Source organism: Sinohyriopsis cumingii, chromosome 1 (assembly GCF_028554795.1).
Source record: "Sinohyriopsis cumingii isolate HCF-2022 chromosome 1, ASM2855479v2, whole genome shotgun sequence".
Classification (NCBI taxonomy): Eukaryota; Metazoa; Mollusca; class Bivalvia; order Unionida; family Unionidae; genus Sinohyriopsis; species Sinohyriopsis cumingii.
In genome coordinates this window covers 116,885,223-116,908,755 of record NC_142961.1, presented here as the reverse complement: position 1 = coordinate 116,908,755, position 23,533 = coordinate 116,885,223, and the positions used below count along the sequence as shown (strand labels likewise).

The 23,533-nt window shown below is 35.0% G+C and overlaps 1 protein-coding gene across 1 annotated transcript in view; it reads right to left on the bottom strand.

The window, feature by feature from the left end:
- LOC149807714 (uncharacterized) overlaps positions 1-23,533 on the bottom strand; it is a 40,983-nt gene continuing 17,450 nt past the window's right edge. Inside the window, exon 2 of the mRNA XM_089969636.1 lies at positions 1-22,631. Within this exon, the coding sequence (XP_089825762.1) occupies positions 18,566-22,501 (3,936 nt within the window). The 5' untranslated portion in view covers positions 22,502-22,631 and the 3' untranslated portion in view covers positions 1-18,565. The remainder of the gene's footprint in view (positions 22,632-23,533) is intronic.

Genomic DNA, 23,533 nt, shown 5'->3' with positions numbered 1-23,533 from the left:
TAATTTATTATAATTTTATTGCATACAAAAACCCCACCATCAACTCGACAGTGCAAACAGAAAAAGAAAAATCACTCCACTATACAAAAATACGGTAGATGGTTTCAAAATATGCATCAATGAAATATGGAAAACAAACTAGGCGTGTAACAAGAAAAATAAATTAATATACTTACTTTCAAACTCTACGGCTATACATGAACACTTGGTGGAAAATCCTAAGTTTCTAGTTAATATTGTGTTTCCGATCTGACCCTATGGACTTAACACGTAATGCATTTTTGACACCATCATGAATGCATAAGATATTCGCCTATTATAAAAAGAAACAAAAAATTGCGAGAATGTTAAGTAATTCTAGTTCCACTGTAGATGATACTGTTGAAATACATTTTTCTTTTGCTTAACGAAAAGTAACACTTGATACATGTTACTACTGAATTGCTGTTGACCATACTGATATGTTATCCCGTAACATATTTTCCTGTCATTCCAGGAATGGAGTAGTTTGGTGCCATACCTATTTCCAAACTTCAACGCACACAAGTAATGATCAAGGTCTAGGTAGTGATACTATTGTAGGCCACCATGCCATGATCGTATCAGGACCAGACTCAGTTAATCCCGGTAAAGTGAGGTACCACAACGTGATCCCGATCTAAGTGCAGAATCAAGTTAAAATGTTGCATCAGTACTGTGACCTGGACAATACTAAGGTGATAGTCAGCCCGTATCATTTCGGACTGAACGCGAATATCGAACACCAGTTACAAGATTTCCACAAGTCACATTGCGTAAGCATATTAGTTGAGAAAATATGGCGGGCATAAAAATGCAGATAATGGGACAATCATGCGGATCACATTTAACTTGGGCAACCATAACAGTACATTTCCAGGGCAGCCGACGGGGATAGGAAACACTAGGACAAAATTCCGTGGTCCCACAGCGGTTAGGAGGCCCGCTGCAGATTTTTAAAAAAAAAAATTTTATTATTTGTAATCCACAGGACCTACTGGATAATTTTTCCCAGGGTCCACAAATCCTGTCCGCGACCCTGTTCTTTCTAGTAGTTAAAGTAAATTATCTCTCAAAATACAAGAGCTGTGTGGATGTGCATTTAACAAGTTTATGGGAGGAAATGCATGTGTCATTCTTAATTTTCTGGGTAGTATATGTCATAGAACAATGAACTGTTTTACTGAGGCGTTGAAATTTGCAAGAATTTAGGAATTTGGAAATAAAGCTACAATGTCGGTTGCTTTCGTAAGTTTTGAAACGACCGCGACGTACACGACCTATATGACTTTCATGATTTGGCCTTTTCATAAATTTTGAGTAAAGTGATTAACAAAAAACGAGTTTTATTCCGATGTATTCTCAAGGAATTATAAAATTTCTCTATTGCGTAAATCTATTCCGTAATTCGCAAATAGTAGAATAAAATGGTAAGGGATAAACAAAACAAAACCCCACCCCCAAAACAACAACAAAAAGCGAACCCAGATATATTGGCAAAAAGCATGGGCCGTGCATATCAATACACACAAAATTTTACCTCAAAAGGACGACTGATGAAACGAGCTGTTTTTAAGATAGATTTGATAAAATGAAGCACTCCTATGAAATGTACAAGTCCATATGCAGATAAACAACAACTTCACTGATCCGGCGGACTTTACATCATCAGCACGATTCTGGAAGAATAACAATACAGCGTTCCTGTTTATGAATTAATTAAAATTTGAGAAGGCTCTATTTATGGAAGTCAAAGAGACTGAATTTCAGCCAAAACTATAAGAAGAAAAAAAATATTGACATTGCAATTGTAATCCAAAGATTTTATCCTCGTTTTCCCATATTTTACGCTTGTACGTGCACATGTTACAAAGGTTTGTCTAAAGTACCGTTTACTTGAGACCATCGAATGTCTTATAAAACTTCAACAACACTGCAAAGCAAACAAGGCAGAAGCTTCATTCAACTTGAATCGGACACGTAAATCTGTTATACCAGTTTCTATATATCTGTACCAGAGCCTAAAGACAACGACCATAACAAGTGGCGAGTCCGTGAAGACGCGCAGCAACAGGATGTATCTTTATTACATCGATCAGCTTTTCAGTTATCCGTTTGAACAAACCCAATCGTCGTTCTGTCCTCTTCTAATTAAAGCTAAAATCGATATCATTCTTTATCAATACAAGGTAATAATCTGGAAATATATCTTTTCTCTGCAAACTAGAGAGTTAAAAAAGCAGTGAGTATACTTTTCAAAACTGAACCAATATGCGTAGATGGGAATATGCGAAAGCGAGGAGGTAGACAATGCGATGACGGCCCAAAAATTGTCACCATCTTGCACACAGGCAGAGAACATTAAAGACATCTTCGAAAATAAATGGGCATAAGCTTATTATTTTCCTAAAGATTTTTGTGTTTGACAAGGTCCACTTAACTGACCAATCATCCATAAAATATTAAATAAAAAACTTGAAATTTACGATTGGTTCATTTTCTCAACTGAACAAGCCCTGTCTGCTTTTATTCAAGGGTCCATACTATTCCAACATCAAATGATTTTCAATCTTTATTAACTTCATTACAAAATAATCTAAAGGAAACTGTTGATATCCTACTTTTGTTAATGAAGCCTCAACCCAGCATTTAAAACTGCAGCACTTGGGGGACTGCTGGAAGATGATGTGCGAGGCAATTGATACCTGCCGTATCGATAAGCAGTGGTTTGCTTTAACAAGTTCCCATACCGAGTACTAACAGTTAAATTCTGTCTTTACTGAATTAATTGCAATCTCGTGCCGTGCAACATAATGAAAAGTAAAATGTATTAACAACTTGGGCCAAATGAGGTACATACCACCGTTTTTTTCTTCGTCTTACCGAATTAGGACCTACTTAGTACTAAATCAAACATAAATTTTTGTTTCAGTCAATGAAATGCTTCAAAAGTTATCACGTTCAAACGGGATTCAAGATGCCAAGCTTTAAAGTGGAACATGGACCGTAGTTCTATTCTGATTTGAATAGAACTAATTGAAAACTGAACCTGACCAATGTTTCCATTAAAAATCCGATAACAAATTGGTTTTCGATCCAAAAGTTAGTTATGGATACAGATTTCATGACGGAAGAGAAAAATTTCTAAACCAAACCGAATCAAAACTCGACAAAAATTTTGGAAAATCGAACCTGACCTGTATTTTCATAACATAAAAGATCACCCCATAATATGGCGTCAATGTACCAAGTTTAAAAAGGTAGCAGCAATGAAATTTGTAATAGTCGTACCCGATGTGACTCTGTGTGTGTGTGTTATTTGGATTTTTAACGTAGCTTTAACAATTTTTCAGTCATCATGCCGCAGACATATAAACATGATGTCCCACCCAGTCACATTATTCTGACATCAGGCCAACCAGTTCTAACACTAACCTCTTAATGCTGAGCGCCAAGCGAGGCAGCTGTTAGTACCATTTTTGTAAGTCTTTGGTATGACTCGGCCGGGGATCGAACCCACGACTTCCCGCATCCGAGGCGGACGCTTTAACCACTAGGCCACCGAAGCAGTCCTAGATATGATTGGACACAACGGGACAGGATGGCAAAAGGGCATATGCCCCGCCATAGAAAACTACAGTGGCAAAACAAATGGGGTAGAAAATATACAGCCCCCCCCCCGACTGAGTAATCAGTACACCATATGTAAGACAAGGATTGAACGAGTCGAATGTTAAAAGGAACAAGGACACCACCCAGCTTCTGAAGACCAGTATGATTATTCAATATATATTTAATCTGCAGTACGTTAAGTTGGACAAAAACTTATATGATGGAACATGTCCGAGTGGATGGTTGTTTTTTAACAGCATTTTTGAACACCTTGTTGATAAAATCATTTCTAGGAAAAGGGGGCCTAATGCCATGTCAGCGTGGAACTTAGGAGCTCGTCCATGCGTTTACAAGTTATCAGCAAGTCAATATCACCACATTATTAATTATACATCAATTTAATCGGTAATGAAATCAGAGAATATCCACTTCATAAACAAACGCAAAGAATAATATTGCAAGAGACTTGATTATGCTGTGGGAGAGGGAATAGTTCAAAGATGTTGGTTGGTTAGCTTTTTTTTTTATTTAAACGGATCTTTCAACACATAACTGACTATATTGTGCCCATGAAATGGAAAATAAATGACTTTCTCAAAGACACTGAGGAAGCTGACCCAGATGGCGTGGGCAGGTAATCTAACCCACGACTAGTGGATTACGAATCTGACGTTCTGCCAACAGAGCTATGCAAGTAGTTATACTAGTCAATAACTATAAAGTCATGTATGTTTCCTCTTCTGTCAAAAAGCAGATATGGTAGGAGTAAGACTCTACACCAGATCTAAGAGTGTGAATTCATGGTTTTCAATTTCTTATTTATTTAACTGATTTCAACGGATATGTACAACGGGTTCTTCCTGCAACTTGTCACCATAGCCAAGATAGTACCACCCAATCGTTCGCACAACACATTACGTGAAATAAACGTTTTCTCTTCTGACAAATCTGTATAGATTATTATAAAGTTTAAGTACATATTGGCAATTTAACGCAAAAGGACTACAAGGTGAACATAATGATCATTTGAGTGTGTATAGGGCAGATCTATAAATTGCGACAGTCGACAAGAATCAAATCTGTGATTTTAATTCTGTAACGTCTTACAGCATGCCAGTAAAAGTACTGTTTATCCGTTCATTCATATTTACATACACTATGACCTAAATAACTTAAATCTATCAAGAACTGAATGAATCGGTTCGAGCTAGCCATACTTCGAATCAAATAGCTTCGAGCTGATCATACTTCGAAAAAAAAAAGAAGCTTAAATACTCTCAATTATTAGTTATCTCTCAGATGATCTACAACATTTGATATGATTCAGGTTGTTTGAGCCATGAAGATTCTACCGTTACACCGTGACAACACGCCAGCAACAGTCGCATTAAAAGACATCTCTGTTGGGAACTGAAGGCAAATGGACTATAAATATTTCAATATTTATCGCTGGTTCAACGGCACTTTCAACGCGGTATAGGTTACTTCATGCCGTGGAGATGGGAGCTTAATGCCCCACCCAAGGGGAAAACAGCCAGCCAGGGGTAGGTACCTGAAACACGATCACTGGTTTATTTGTCTGATGCTCAACCAAGTGAGCTACATCCGCTCCCTGTAATATTTAATGAGGCACAACTATAAATTCATGAAAGCTAAACCATTTCCCACAATGTCAAATGTCCGCTAGGTGTAAGACGTGGAATCAGACGCACGTACATTTCCAATGAAACAACACTAAAAGTACTACTTTCGTTTTGATCTAACAACTGTACACTTGATACACTGAAATGATTCAGAACAAACCATCAACTTTTTGATCAAAGAACACATCTTTTAATCAAATTAGATCTATATACAAAAAAGATTTGCATGAAGGCATAAATTTGTTTATAAAGAAAAGGGAGGTAGACTTTGCTTATTTTAATGTAATGCACAGAATTTGTAGGTGTGGTCCCAACTGGGAAACACCTTGAATTGAGGTATATTAGCACGGCCAGCCAAGTTAATGAGTAAAGCTACAGGCAAGCCATGGGGAGAGAAGGTTTTTAGACAAAGATTTGTTTATACAATATCCAGATAATAATAATAATAATAATAATAATAATGCAAATGGCAGTAGATGTACACAAATACAGGTACATATATCTACAAACTGTGAAACTCTTGCACTTTATCTAGTACCATGGCAGAAGACAGAAACTAACACGAGTTAACTTACATCGTGTCCCTTTACAAAAGTAAGTAATACAATGTTATTGTGTGGCCAGTCTACACATGTATACAAGTAAATATGTAGCCCTGAAAGATGACAGTGAAGACTCTGTGGGAACACTTAAAAAAATATGACTTTGGCCAAAATGTACACAATATTACAATAATATCAGGAAGTGTGGATCAATTACACATTAATTTTACAAAATGAGGTAGATAAAAATGGGGTATGTAATAAAAGTTGCAACTTTGCCAACAAAAGGGCATATTTCATCTCCCAAAAGATGGGACACCTTCAATCAACAGGAAGTTAGTTTTCTCAGCTTTTGTTTTGCATGGCTCCAGCTTCACAAAAATTACAAGATAAACATCTTTTTAAAAAAATGGAAATCTAGAAATTTCATCATAAAAAAAAAAAATCATGCCCAGATATATAGCTATATCACTGGCTGAAATATTCAAATTTAGTTTATGAGGTGCTAGGTTAGAGAAATATATTGAACACGTTTAAAACTTAAATAGAAATTCCAAGATATTCAACATCTTGAGTTTGCAAGCTACCTTGTTCATCAGTGAATTTATGTGCTGCACAATTGTTTTATGTAAAAAAATGTTTTTATAAAACTGAAGCCTGCCCCAAAGACAAGTTAGCTGTTTAGGTTCCATCTTGCAGATAAACAGACTCTTCCCCATGTAGTGGATAAATCAAGGAATTCTAATATCAAGGGTAAGGGATGAGGCTTGCCCAATCCCTGGTACAAATCTTGATCCATGTTGCTAGAATTCATTTACACACATGCAGATGAATTTGTTTCGCCCATCTTTTTGCATTATTTTTTTAATGGCAAAATACACTGCAGAATGTGAAAAGTCTGTGTACAATCTGCGTGTTACAAAAGATGCACCAATGATGTCACATAGGTAGTACATGAACTTGTCTAACCCTAAGGTTTTATCTAGCCTGGGTAAAAACTTGTGATTACTTGGTTTGGTAATCAAGAAAATATATATTACCATACTGAGACACTGATATTTCAAGAGTACAATATTGCACAAAGTAACCATTTTTGCTCTCATACATAAACATAAATATATTTTGAAATATAAGTACATTGGTATCTTTACATGTACATCAACACATATAACAAATATAAACAGAACACATTATTCAATTTCTTTTGGCGATATTAGTACCGAATCAAAGTAAAGACAATCATTCAAAAAAATTAAATCTAGATTAAATTTTCAGATGTGACAACAGGAGGAAAAAAAAAAAGAAGGAAAAAAAACCCAGAAGATCTTAAAGATAAAGAATAAAAAAAATTTGTCCTTCATGAAGATGATTTTAGTTGTACTTCCATACTGGCATAACTAAAGACAGTATGAGTAATCGAGACCGCAAGAAACAAGTTAACATGAATATGCATATAAAATCAGTATCAATCTTTAGCATACATGCATTTTCCATTAGGTAATTGAAAGTAGTTTTTCATGGTTTATAACACAAGTTAAAATGACATTCAAGGTTAATTCTAATTAGATTTAAATGTATTTGAGATTGACACACATATCAAAATCAACCATAATGTTTAATGCATTAATGTGTTAATAAAGGAACATTGGAATTGTAAATATTGAAAATCACATTTTTCAAGATAATTCATTTCTGCAAAGTCAATCCAAATCTGTATGAATAATTGGCAACACTGCATATTACCATATTGCTAATAATTAGATAATTAGTCTTCTATATTTCATGCAGATTTTATAATTTTCTTCATCATTATATTTATTGTTATTGCACTTATTAAAATTTGATACACAATGATCTTTTTCAATACTGACTGAATTCGTAACCATGTAACTTTACACTCAATCTATCCTAGAGTTCAAAGAATTTTGATAACCAAGGTGAAAACTGATGTCATGTCATTTTGAGTTTGGCAGTAAGCACTGATTTTACACAAGCCAAATATCTTAAGAGTTCAAGCCAACAGCAACATCCCTGAACTTCCTGTACATTATTCAAGTACATGTTCTGTTTGTATTACTTGTCACGTGTGTGTGTGTGTGTGTGTATTGCATAGAGGTTAATATAGTATACATATAGATTGATACTGATGCAAATGTCTTTACAAAAAAAAAAGGAATGCTGGAGTGAAAAATTTCTTCGACATTATGAAAACAAAAGAAAGAATACAATTTGTACTTGTAAAACATGTTTGCCTCCTCACAGTTCCGACAAATCAAAATGCTTGGGAAAAAATATGAAAAATTCTCATCAAAATCTAGCTAAATAATTTTTTAATAGCTTACAGACATGCATATTAAATTTTACTTGACCACCTCATGTGACTTTTGCCAACTTCTACTAACAAAGTTTTTATATTTTAAAAAAGACAAAGTTACAAAAATGTATACATTTTTCTTGCAAAAAATGTTGCAATGCCATAAAATTCTAGTAAGGTCATCCACATATGATCACAAAATTGACCATGAAATTACATTTGTCCACCACTAAATCTTACTAGATCATATACTCATGACCATGCAAAATTTAATGGCTATAATAGTTTTTACTTATTAGTGCTAAATTGGTTTTGGGATTGGTTTATGGACTTGCTGACGGGCAGCAGCAAAGAAATATGCCTTCTTCTACTATTGCACTAGGCATAATTTGGCAAATTACACGTTTATTTTTTACACCTTTAAAATACCTTATATAATTACCATTATCATAAATTTTGATATGATGTATCATGTTTCTAATATTGATAGCAATATTATTCACGAGTACTGTACATGACATGTAATATGGTGGCCTCATTTAATAGGCCTCTGTGGAGCTCTAAGTCAAATTATATATATATTATTACTGACCAAAATGTTTCACTGACCTTGACCTATGGTCAAGATATGTAGTTTTCTTAATAATTTTACTGTGTGGAAACTATTTAAAAAAACAACACAAGACTCACCATGACTAACATCTGACCCAAAAATGTAAAGGTTTATTAATTATCATAAAAAGAAGCCATCTTCAAAGTATTTCTGCAAACCCAATTTTCTAAGAACCAACATGGCCTTGACCTTTGCCATTATAACTCTCATATTAACGGGCTGCTTCTGTAGCTTAAGTACAAGTCCTCTGCAGACTCTGATCAAGGTATGTGGTTCAAAAGTGAAGGAAAATTAAAAGGACGGATAGAGAATGTCATAGCAAATGCGCTTTGCTAAAAGGTAGCTATATAAAAAGAAAACATTGTTATTGAATTGCTTTAGTAAAACCACCTGGACGAAGTTGTTGGTTTAATTCCATTTTCTGCACATGATAGGATACACATGCCGGCCAATATTACTCGCAGAGGAAGAACCCAGAAAACCACAAACCTATGGGAAGCTACTGGTAAGCTTTTCAAATACACCTTAGACAATCCTGAGACTTGAACCCACATGGCCAGAGAGTGAGATGGCAATGTTCAGTAAAGGAGAGTGCTTTAGACCACCCAGGGCCCATGTAAAAGTAGAACAGACCGGTTACATAATAAAAGAACACTAAGAAATTAGAATCCTCAAAAGAGTGAACACTAGATGTGGATGCTGATTAAGCAAGTGCTAGTAAAATGAGGTTCATCATCATACAAAACACAGCCTGTAAAGAGCCGTATTCCAAGTTCATTTTATGAATAATTGTATACACTCGCAAGTACAACAAACAACTGCAGAGACTGATACGCCGTCACATAAAATGCAGCAACAGATCCGAGTCGATGCAGTTTCATGGGGTCATCAGTACAAGAAACAATGCACACCCCAATTTGCCAACACATAATGTGATGGCAGATATGGGTCTATGTTGTTTGCAGTTTGACTTAACTTCTAGGTGAGTATATATGGCAATTGTTTGTGGTGAACATAGCTGATAGTAAAAGAGAGGAAATAAATGAAGGACATTCTCTTACATTCTTGCTCAAAATAATAAACTGTTTCACATGATGTTGCTTAGAAATAAAACCCTGATCTCTTTTCAACAGTAAATTTTGTCACTAAAAGAAGAAAATTTGGTGAGATATATGATAAAAACTGAGGTACAACGAATGGGGAAAAATACAGGTTATTTTTGTTAATACTGATGGGGAAACTGTCTTCAAATACATTGACACCTTCAAGTTGTGACATTTTCACAAATAAAATAGTCAGTCTTAACAAATTATATCCAATTAAAACACTCAAAGAAAAAATAAGACAAAAAAAAGAATGCTAGAAAGGAAAAAATTCAATGCTAATGGATGTCTCTATATGGACCAAATAGTGTCCATTATCAGATATGCTGGCAGGAGAAAGGGGTTTTAACTGAAAAATATATTTAAAGACTTCTTTCACAACAATATAGAGAGAGATTGGTAACCAGCCAAGTCTGTTTTTATCTTATTCAAAATTCAGGAGTTTCTTGAAGTGGCTGATGTTCTACTGTCCAAAAAGAATTTTCAGTATTTCAATGTAAGCCTGTTATTTCCAGTTTAACTGCATTGCATTTAAACAATGTCCAATATTACTGAGCAACAATATGATCTTCAAAATGGCTGCAATGGCAGTGATTTTGAATGTCACATCAACACCCTTTTCACTTAGAACAGACCAGACATCATTATTAGTCTTTCAGTTAAAATCCAATGTGCATATGGCCATTCATTCTGGAGGATTAGTGATGACAATATTTTCTTGGAAGTGGCCATGTCTGGTGTCAGATAAGAACCGTTTTCATTTAGGATCACATAAATATGATAAATCCATGCATCACCATGACCCTTCAGTAGTAATAACAAGATTCTGAATATGACAATAATCATAGCCATAGTTGTCAGACAAGCACCATTTTAATTTAGAACCAACCACATGTGGATGTCTCAAGAAGTGTCCTGGTGAAAACCCCATGAAAATATGGCTTTCTGCTGCAAAGGAGTAGGGATAGCATGATTTTCTAGATAGCAGACAAGGTGGCCATATTGATCTTAAATTGGCAACATTTTTGTTCTGGTCAAACTAGATACTGCATAAGTCGTTTGGTGAAAAACCTATGTTAATGCGGTCATCCATCTAAAGCAAGTAGTGATAATAAAACTTTCAAGATGGCTGCTCTTGTGGCCATACTGGACATCAGATCAACACTATTTTCAATGGGACCAACTAGAAGTCTTTTCTTGAAAACCATGCTGAAAACACTTTCTGTCCAGGAGTTGCAATGAATTATATTTGACTGATGCCATGGTGATTATCAGACCAGTGCCATTTTCATTTACAACCAACTTGACATCATAAAAAGTATTTCAGTGAAAATCACATGCTGACATTACCATCCATTTAGGGTAGCATTAATACAATTTTCAAGATGGCTTCCATAGTGGCCATAATGAACAATAGAATGTTACCATTTTCATTTAGGACCAACTAAACTCTATTTTGATATGACCATTCACTCAAGGGGAGTAACAGTAACAAGATTTTCAATATGGTCACTGCGGCTACCACACCGTATGTTCAAGCAATACCATTTTCTTCTAGGACCACACAGACCATGGCATGAACGTGCATGCTGGTTCATGACAATCCTCTGAGTAGTGTTTTGGAGGAGTTGAGATAAACTTGTCCCAATGGATGCATGGATGGATGTATGGATGATGGACAACAGGCCCTCCAATAAGCTTTTCTGATCCAAAAAAGAGAAATCAACATTTTGGAAAAATGATCACTGATATTATTTCCATCAATATTACAACATATACATTTAAAAACAATTTTGTACATTAAAAAAAACCCCAACCTCTGTCTGGTCAAGACAGCATATCCTATTTTACCATTAAGCCATTTTTCAGCTAGGTTAATTATTGGGAAATCCCCTGTAATTACACTGAATCTTAACAGGATCTTTTTGGCATATTAAAAGAATTAAATCAAACACGATTCTGACAAATATTTTTCTTTTGACTTCTCTTCAATAAATAAATTAAAAAACAAAGCTTCATATTCATTTTTTTTGTGGGTATCTAAATTTTTTTGGTGGTTTTGAGAAGAATTTTTGTTTTGTTTGTCAGTACAGAGTTTTGTTGATTGCATGATGGGTCCTTATATTCATGGTTAGTAGCTGCTATGAAATCAATATAATTGGTACTCAATGAAAAATAGTAAATTCAGTATACATACATACATACATGTATATATATATATATATATATATATATATATATATATATATATATATATATATATATATATACACACACACACACACACACTAATGCCTCAATCAGGAAAACCCTTATGAACACTCTAAATATCCCAACTTTTACACTAAAATATTGTGAAATATATGTTTCACTTCATTTTTCACCAAAGAGAAAAATGGCATATAGTTTCAGGTAATGCAAGACCATTCAAAAGTTCTCAGCCTAGGTGATGCAACCTTGTTAGGGATGGTCTGTTAGTGAGTTAAACAACCCTGACCATTATGTGGCCATAGTTGGTAGTCACCAGAGATGAAGAAAAAAAAAGACAGTTATCTACATAAAACATGGGGTTAAAAATCAGTTGATGATACGAAGGGATAAAATGATACTCATTTGTCAGGTACTGATACACACAGCAATACATAGCCTATGCTATGGTTAGATACCAATGTGGATAAAGAATAACCATCCTAACACCTTCAATACTCAAGGCAAGTGATGATTCAAAGGAGTGTTTGCATCGATTCTCCACTTTCTGTATTGATTTATGCATCAAAAATGCAAAATCACCAACATACAGGTGAACATCCATAAGAAAGACACCACTAAAAACAAAACATTTCACAAATCCAAGCTACTCCATGACAAGCTTTATGTCATTTTTTTCCCATGGTATTATTTATTTTATGTGCCAATACAAAAAGTCCTTACACTGATAATTCTTTAAGAAGTTATGTTATAAACATGCATTCAATAATTTCAAAATACGGTCAATGCCTTATTAGTTCATAAATCAAATACAATCTATCAAAATCTGATCTCCACTGTTCTGCATGACGATCTGACAGCGACTGCTTTGGGGTAATGTTCTCGTGACCTATGATATTACCATAACAGGGTTCATATAGAATTCTGAATAATAAATTCAAAGACTTTTCCCAAACTTTCAAAGACCACAAACATAGATTTTCAAGACCTATCTTCACTAACATTTTGCATACAAGTTATGTTATATGAAAAAACAACGAATGCAAAATACTACAATATTGTTTAATGATGAAATTCAAACTATAATTAATCAAAAGAAAGAAACCAGAAAAACTCAACTACATCCAAGTCTAACAACTTTGGACAATTTTATTCGTGAATAAAGAAAGAAATTAAAAAGTTTGGGTTTATTTCAATTTTCTGACTTCAGGGTAATCTGCTCGATTTTCCCAAACTTTGAAGGCCTTGAAAATGCCACCGCATTTTCCCAAACTTTTAAAGACCTTCAAAGACCGTTAGAACCCTGCATAATCTAAAGATTTATCAGCCAACCAGATGAAATCCAATATCTTAATGTTTGGGAGAAAATGAATGGCATAGATAATGAGTATCAATGTGTGCTGAACGATTTTATTAACTTTCTGATTTCTGAAATCTGCAGTTTCATTGGCTATTTCAAAGGTCACCAGATCATGAGCCCTAAGCGATTGCTGTCGGAACTTTACATACGACACTGGAAATTGGATTTTATTCAGAATGAAGTCGTGTTAAAACAGAAAGAAGAAAAAGTCGAATGGTATCCTTCTGAAAGATCAAATAAAATATATTTTCTTTAATTACCTTCTATAAAAAAACTAAACTTAAGAACCATAAAACATTAATTTCTATGATGTTATACGGTTCTGTAAAGAAAATCATGCACAGAATATTTCTTGTACAATATGTCACATCAAAGACACTCAAATTTTTAACTCATTGATCAATCCATAAAAGACAAATATTTCATTCCATTATAAATTTGTTTGACTATAAATTTGATAGTAGAAGGATATTTACTCACTGGTATTTACTATAACAAGCTAACATTTTAGGTGAAAGTTGTAATGTATACAAAGTTACAAACACCAGATTTGATCCACACAAGCGCAATCATTGTTTTACGCCCATCAGAGTTACCCTTGTGAATACAGATGTAATCCATATAACTTTGATAGTAGAAGGATATTTACTCACTGGTATTTACTATAACAAGCTAACATTTTAGGTGAAAGTTGTAATGTATACAAAGTTACAAACACCAGATTTGATCCACACAAGCGCAATCATTGTTTTACGCCCATCAGAGTTACCCTTGTGAATACAGATGTAATCCATATAACTTAAGCCTATATGAAGCAAATCTTTTCACATCATTTTAAAAGAAAATGAACTTTGAGTGTACACAATATATTTTAATTTCCATGATCTTTACAATGCATGCCTCACTCTGACAAGTTAAAAGAAAACAATCCATAGTTCCACACAAAACCACCCCATATTTTGGGAATAGATTACGGTATAATAGCTGTACTTATCAAAAATAGAGTAAAACACACACACATTATCATGCAATATATTACACACAAAACACAAATATATGTATGAACTGTTGGATGCAATTAAGTCCTGTGATGTGACAAAGTAATACATATGACTTAGCAAATCCAATGAACACAAAGTCTGAAGGCTCTTCATGTACATGTATACATCAATTCTAAAAACTTTTCCATAACAGTATTAAAACCTTTTCTTTCTCTAAATTTTTGCAATAGTTTTTTTTGTTTTATTTATGAGCATTTCTTTAAAATCAGATTTATCATCTAAAATAGAATTCCTTGTGCATTTTTGTTTAAAGATTTAAAAAACAATTTGCACATGTTTACCTTTAATGTTGCTTATTTAAGTGTGGTCCAAACAGATGAGAAATGGTTGGTTTTTTAATATCAGTACTTTTTATAATAGATACTTTTTACAATTGCCCTTTTACATGCACTTCTTTCAAAAAGCTTTCAATTTTGCTTCAAATTTTTTTATGTTCGCTGTAATAATTATATCTCTACTGCCACTTTATTTGAAAATCAGGCGTGATCAGTGCAGAAAATGCTTAATTTGCATATCAGTTTCACAACAATAGAATCTTATTTCTTTGAGGGCAACAGAGAAAGCTGTAAATTTGGAAGGGCATTGTCATTATAACATTGAGCTAAAGACATTATTAGGCATGAGGTCTTTTTCACCATAACCTGATAAAGCTTTGTGGGCTGGCCCTACAGACAGTGAGGATGTGTTTTGTATGCAAGTGGATAACACCTGCCTCAACCTACCACACCAAAAACACTAGCAAGGTCAGTGACCTGAACTTAAATGATGTACCGCACTGTGGCAAGTTTTAAATTTAGTGTACCTTTAAAAAGACACAATATCAATCCAACACGTACTTTTAATTAATCTTTTTTCTTAATGTATAAACATAGCAATATTTCATTAAGTGGCAATGTTTCAAAATTTAACTGCCTCTCCACACCCCCAATTGTATAAAAAAAAAATGTGAAAAAGGAAGGATTGAATCAAGAATTTGTGTTTAGGGCCAAAATATTCATCGCCAACCTACCATGTACTGAACGATAACACATACTGGTATAAACATACATGTATATTTGACTAGATAAAAAAAAAAGGACATTACTGACTAAGACTGACTGCTTTTCATCTCAAGACCTCTGCTAATTTTTCTTACTGCAGCAGTCTGTAGTCCAGTCCACTGAGTATATTTATACAGAACAACCACTGAGGTAGGTGTTGGAATAATTCTTAATTAGATTATACAACTAAGCTAACTATATATATATATATATATATTATATGACTAGAAAATTGTGACAGGTCAAGAGATCTTACAACAAATGGAAAAAAATGTATAAATAGTCTTACTGAAATGCTTATACATCTACCAAGAATAAATAATGTGCAGTTTGTGAAAAAAGAAAGAAAAAAGAAGACATTCTGGACAATGACCAACAGTATAAAATAAAGAAAAACAAAAGAAATATTGATGAATTACAGATTGGTTGGGGCATTAAAAATTCACCCCAATATATATTTCGATCTGTAGGTTGGATGAATATCTTGACCTAGATAGCTAGAAAGATTTACATTAGAATATTATTATCATATACTTGAGGTGGGGTTGCAAGTGCACTATATACAGTGTACATGTATTGCTTTGTACCTGTACCAACCCAGTTCAGTATGACAGTTTGGCCAGCTTTAAAACCTGTGCAAAGTACTGTATCCTATTTTTTTTTACTCTTTAAGGTCTTGTGAAATTTGCAGTATTTAAAATTACTTAAGATAGTTAATTTATCTTGACTAAATCCTAAATATTTTGTTTATAACTGAATTTACATTTGATTTAATTAAATAAATCAAGCAGTGCTAAATTCTGACTAGGCATTTTATGCAGGGTTACAAAAATTTGCATGAATTAAAATGTTAGTAAAGAGAAGGCCAGAATTTTCTTTGAAAGTCAATACCCCTTTCAGAATTACAATTGCCTGAGGGAAATTGAAGTTGCATTATAAAGTTACATGTGGCTTCATATTAAGCCTTTCATGATTGGAAATTTAAACGTATAGGGTTTATTCATGAACAGAAATTATACAAGGTTTCCCTCTCCATTGGAAAACAAGGGGGTAAGGTGGGAAACATTTCTAATTACAGGTATTTAATGACGGTAAAGCTTGCAAAAATGATGCATAATTTGTAATCAATATTTTGAAATTTAATTTTGATAAATTACTGTCAATCTCACAACTGGTGTCCTATCTTTCATGTACAATTTATGTCACTATTAATTGGACTTGTACTGTTATGTGTACATTTGAAAATATGAGAAAAAGACAAATCAAGTGGCATTTTACAAAAAGGTTAGTTCTCTTCAAAGTTTGGAAAAACTATTTGAAACTGGTTTTATATATCTACACATCTCTGTATCAATGAAAAATTCAATAGATCTCCTTAAATACCAGTACTTATATAATATTATCTTTTTTTTTGTTTTAAACAAAAAAAATTGTTAAAAACAATTAAGAAAAACATGGACAGTACAATTGGCATAGTAACTAAATTTATAGACATTAAAAATATATCTATAAATCTGATATACCACCAATGCCAATGCAAAAGAAGAGTCCTCCTTTTCTTAAAATTTTAGGATGAATTTTCTGCTTTGAAATATCAGAATCAAGCATCAGACAGTGCTCAAACCACACCAAGATTATCTGTTGTTGAGCGTGGGTATATTATTTATATATATGCAAGTATATAAAACTTTCTCAAGACACATAATCTGTTATATATTTTATGGTTTTTGTGGCTATTAATGTTTGGTGTACATGAGAAATGCAGTGACCCAAGCTATACGGCTGCTGTGGTTTCTGACACTTATAAAATTCATTGGATCCGAATTCAGTTCATTACATGTATATTACATGTGCTCAAAATATTTTGTACACTTTGCATTAATTACTTTTGAGATGTACATTTAATTGCTTTTTTCAATTTACAAATAATTACAGGCATCATATATTAACAAAAATTTCTGAAGTACATGTGTAAATAATGGAGGGTCCAAAATGAGAACAGTTTTTGTACTAATTGTGTCACCCTCACAGAAGAAAGACTTTTTATTATTATTATTTTATTAAGTACCAACCATTTATTACTGGACAAAATTTCATGATGATTTCTCTGGAGTGGAGTGTATGAAAAATTGCAACAATGCAGCAGGTAAGACACTGGTAGTAATGAGGCCAGGATAGGGAAATACACTTGCAAATTAATGAAATGACAAACAGAAATTCAGCTTTGAAAAATTCAAGTATAAAACAATCCAGCTCAACAACTCACTCTTAATACAAGTCCAAATGCACAAAAAGAAAAATCACAAATGCCATTATATATAAAAATCACACTCTTTGACAAAATGAAAAACCAAACCAGGATAATAAAGAATAAATATCACTCTTATAGTAGTAACATGATTCCATGGCTTAGGCCTACTATTCCACATACACAAATTTACAATTCTCCTCCTTTGATATTCAAATAAATATTCTCCATAAATCTCTATGTCATCCTTATGGCAATAAAGGCTCAATGATGCTACTTAAAAACAATAGGAATAACATGATATCATGGAAATGTTTACATTTTATGTGTTTAGCTGCTCAAAAAAAGAACACTGAACGTGACCAATTTCTTTCCTGCAATTTGCCACACCAGACCAACAGCCTGGTAGTGACTATTTCAAAGCTAATGATCTAATACTGAGATTCCAATGAAAACCGAGTTTGCAGTGATGATCTGACACTATATACCATTTAGTAAGTAGACTGCAACAGTATATTTGTTCTAAACAAAACAAACTTGAAAGTATCTGTGTCCAAGCCAAAAAAAATCATTTCCAACAACTAGAAAAAAAACATAAAAAAATCTCAAATACTCAAACATCTAATTAGTACCTCTGTAGATAGTATGACATGTGCTTTTCACGAATAAATAAAACTAAATTCAACAAACTGATTGCACATAGGTTTCCATGGTAACTGCATGCATAATGTCACTGCAAACACCAAATAACTATAGCAAATAACTTATCTTTGAATGCCCAAGTCTTGCTACTGCAATAACTTTTACTGCTCCAATGGAGTCACAAGAAAGGAAACAGCAGTCGAGTCCTGAAGCCTTTGGTAAACTGGCATCTCAACCACTGATGTAACAAACATTCCTTGTCTATCACACTCCTGAATTTTGAAAGTCTGCATGACGTAACTCTCCTTGTCTCCTTCGATGGGCTGTGCATGAATATCTACTGACGAGGTTGACGATTCTAAATCTGTATTCCCTGAATTAAAGTCCTCTATTCCTGAACTCAGAATATTTTCCTTGCCTTGGAAGAATCTGTGACTTCTGATCACATGACGCTTCAGTTGCTTGGGGAATCTAGTGGAAAACCTGCACTGAGAGCAGCTGTACGGAGAACTTGGAAGCTTGTTGTTGACTTTAAAGCTCTTTTTACGTATATGATCTTGGCGAATGTGAAGATGGCAGAGAACAGGGGAAGGAAATACACGGCTACATGATGTACAACGAAACACCTTCTTAAATGAAGTCCCTGACCACTGTTCATTATCATAGTTTCCTTGCAGATTCTCTTGAAGCATTTGCTTGCTTCCATGCATCTTTTTCTCATGTTTAAGGATGTTAGACAGCCATTTAGTTTTGTACATGCAAACAGCACAACTATAATATTTCTGCTTTAATGCAGCAGAAAAATGACGCTTCAGAGCATATTTCTGACTTATCCCTGAGATTTTTCCCTGAAGGTCGCCATTGCTAGTTGGAGAGTCAGTCTTGATAGTTACCTGAGCATTGTGTTCTTGGATCATGTGAAGCTGCATGGACATCTCATTTGGAAAAACAATGCTACAAACTGGACATGTTCTCTGCTGCAGGGGAGCTAATTTTGCTCCACTCAGATGGAATGCTCTTTCCATTGTAGGAGACAGGGCAGTTAGTCCTGCATGATCTTTCAATATGTGGGCTTTCAGCCATTTTGAACTCTTGAAACGTCGATCACATAGGTGGCAAATTTCAGTGTAATGGTTGTAATATCTGTGACTAGGATCATCTTCTGATTTGATTTTTAAGTTCAAAGCTTCAAACTGACTTTGATCATCCTCAGTAGCCTTGGCAGCATTTCCTGCGATACGATCATCAAATTTTTGTTGGAATGGGCTCTGGTTAGTTTTTTCTCGAACTGATAAATCTGTAGGCAAAGAAGAATTGCTGGAGGTGTCAGCATCAGAAGCATTTGGTACAATATTTTGACTAGACATTTTGGGTGATGGAGACTTGTCACTTGGTAATATTCCATGCTTGTTCAATTTGTGTGTGCGCATAAAGTATTTATTGCACAATTCTTTATTGCAAATTTCACAAATGACTCTTGACGAGTTGACTGGCTCTTTCCAACGCCAGGTATGCTTCTCAAATCCATTCTTTGACTTCCCAGTGCTGAGTGAGAGATTCATTGGTGTCATTTGTGGGCTGTTATTAACATTAAGGTTATTTCCATTGCTCATAGACACAGCTGTACTGTTTATGGGCATACTACTGGCCATTGACAATGGTGGCATGGTGAAGCTGTTCATAAATGAAACGCTCATAGGTGAATTCATGAAGCTGTTCTTATACGACGAACTGAACTTTAATGAATCAGATGATTCTAATTTATCAGTACGAATCCCATGAATGTTTTGCTTGTGTGTTCTAAGAAAGTATTTGCTGCAGAACTCTTTCTTGCATATTTCACAATAAGCCTCAGGATCAATGCCCAGTTTGACAAGTTCTTGGTGTGATGGTTTCTCAACTACAGGGCCTGGAATAAGGTCCATTGAAGCTGAGGAATTCCCTTTAGCAACCAAATGAACAGGCTTGTCAGACTTTGGACTGGACATCAAGGAATCTTTGGAATCTTGCTTCATGCTGGAATTCTTTTCATCCAAGATGTGATCAGTTTGCTGTTTTGGAGACTTCTCAGTGTATGTGGTATCAATTCCATGAACTTTCAGTTTATGGGCTTTGAGGAAATATTTATTGCACAATTCCTTATTACAAATATCACACGTTACTCTATCAGCAAGTTTTGCTGCAACAAGGCTTCCAAACATTGTGGAAAATCCAATATCCCCTCCTCTTTCCATCATTGCGAGTTCCTCTGCCATTCGGCTGTTCATGCTTTTTGGCAGATCATGCATTTTCATAACTTCCTCTGCTAGTTCAGCATCACTAAAAGCCTCACTGATCAAACCATGAGCCTGAATCCTATGGATTCTATATGAATATTTGGTTGCAAACTCCTGATTGCAAAGATTGCAGAATGTTGTACTGAACGTTTCAGGGTTGGTTGGTTGGCTAACTGGTGTTGTTGCGGCTTTAGGACTAGAATCGGGAACATTTTCTTTTGAATGTTGGTAGTCATCTTTCTCTCTCTCTCTTTGCTTTGCTTCTGATGTATCTGACACTGATTCTTGTGATTTAGATGGCAAATTTTCTGAGGCCATGGAACTTGGCATCGGCATAGGGAAATTGTCAAAGAATATTCCATGTTTGTTTGCTTGATGTATTCTAAGAAAATAAATATTGCAGAATTCCTTTCTGCAAATATCGCAGAAAGCTTCACCTTTGAAACCACCCATGCCCCTAAATCCATCATTGGGGAGTGATCCTGAGGAGGTAGATGAGGTAGCTATGGTGCTAATTGCAGGAGGTGAATGAGCATTGGGGTGGTGAGACGATGTAGGCAGTGTCGATGAGATCACAGGTAGGTGAGGAGGTGGGGGAAGCTGTGACTGAGACAACAAGGACTGAGCTGGAATAAGCACAGGAGGCAAGAATGGATTTAACACCATGACACCAGGCATATTTTGGAGACCTGGCATGCTGGCAAGTGAATGAGGTATCAGTGGGTTTGAGGTATCTGCAGCAGAGGAAACGGGTAATTTGATCTCTAAATTAGGAGGACGACCTCCGCGCTTTCCAATGGAAGGCGAAGACTCTGGTGGTGCAATGCCATGAACATCATTCTTATGCTTTTTGAGGTAGTATTTGTTGCAAAAGTGTTTTTGACAAATTTCACAGAAGTCTTCCATGTCCTGACCTGTTGGCTTTCCATTCCCCATAGCTGCAGAATCTTTTGGCTTGGAGGAATTAAGAGAGGGTGCTGATGTTGATGGAGTCAAGGATGGCATGGGAGGAGATGGTTTTGTTGCCTGCTGTTGTGATGCAGATGGAGGTGGTTGTGCTGGTGGTGAGGGAGATGCTGATCTTGAAGCTGATGGCTGCTGAAGTTGTGCTGGAACAGGTTGAGAGGTGGGAGGGAGATCAAAACACATCTTGAAGGGATTATTAGGAAAGGAATCCTGAGGTATAATCATGGATGAATGTAGTGGATTCACACTTGCTGGAAACGGAGATGAACTGTTGTCATAAATGCCATGTTTGTTGGCTTTGTGAGTCTTCAAAAAGTATCTATTACAGAACTCTTTATCACATAGGTCACAATATGCATCCTGATGAAAAATTCTGTTCCCATTGCTTTTGGAAACCTCTCCTGAAGCAGCTTTAGAATCTGATCCAGACATATCCTGAGCCTCCTTTTCCAAGCTATTCACCATATCATGTTCATTTTCCCCATTGGGAACAATGTTGTTCTGCAAGAACTCACTTCCCAGCCTGTGATAAGCAGTTGGAAAAGCATCACTCTTGTCTGCATTAACATGATTTTCACTATGATCAAGTTCATTTTTGGAGTTATTCACTGGTTTGTATGCTGAAACCTTCTCTCCTGAAGGCTTAGAAAAATCGAGTGCCGTATCAACATCCAACTTGTCTTTTTCATGCTCTGCATCATCTACATCCATCCCATTACCATTAACATAGCCCATCTCTGTTCCTGCTGGAGGAACTGTTTGCAAAACACCACCAGGATCTGCATTTTCATCATAAGATACCCGTATTGGTTTGCTTTGTTTGCGTCTGCTTGATTTCATTGATAAAGCATCCATACTGAAATAGTAGACTCTTTGGTTATGCTACGTCGCTTCTTCTTTGGTTATGTCAACTCACTTATGATAAGCCCATGATTAAAACGTGCATGTGGCTTTAAATCCTACTTGTGTTCCTGTGTGCCTCAACCTGCAAAATGAATAATAAAAATATCACATTACAAAACTCTTCAACACAGTAACAAGTACATCATTCACCAAATGACAATTAAAAACTTTCTTCTACCTGCAAAATTACAGTTAATCAGGACACCAAGTAGGTGTATAATGTAATTGTTGCAAAATGGCTATCAATTTAATAAAGTTGCCATTTGCTACCATTTGGTCACCAAATTAGGCTACATGAAATGTTGATTCTTAAGAAGGACACGTAAGAAGTGTCCTCCCTTGTTGTTTTCCATTTATAGTACATGTATCTTATAGGCTGATTATAAGCCGTGATACAAGTTCCTGTGATCGATGTCTAAAAGCTTGAGCCTCATCTTTTTTTTCTTCTATCACCAGCTGGTGACTGTTCTTCAAAATTTGTTTGCCTATTAGAACTTCTGGTAGAAATTTTGAATAATTTACCAGCAACTTGGAGCCCTGTTTACTGATGTATTTTCACAGGTATTATTTACTCCTAACAAGATACATAGGCCTTGATCTGCCAGCATATTATGTGACATATCCTGCATAGGCATTGATCTGCCAGTATATTATGTGACATATCCTGCATAGGCATTGATCTGCCAGTATATTATGTGACATATCCTGCATAGGCATTGATCTGCCAGTATATTATGTGACATATCTTGCAAAGGCCTTGATCTGCCAGCATATTATGTGACATATCCTGCATAGGCATTGATCTGCCTGCATTATTATGTGACATATCCTGCATAGGCATTGATCTGCCAGTATATTATGTGACATATCTTGCAAAGGCCTTGATCTGCCAGCATATTATGTGACATATCTTGCAATGGCCTTAATCTGCCAGCATATTATGTGACATATCTTGCAATGGCCTTAATCTGCCAGCATATTATG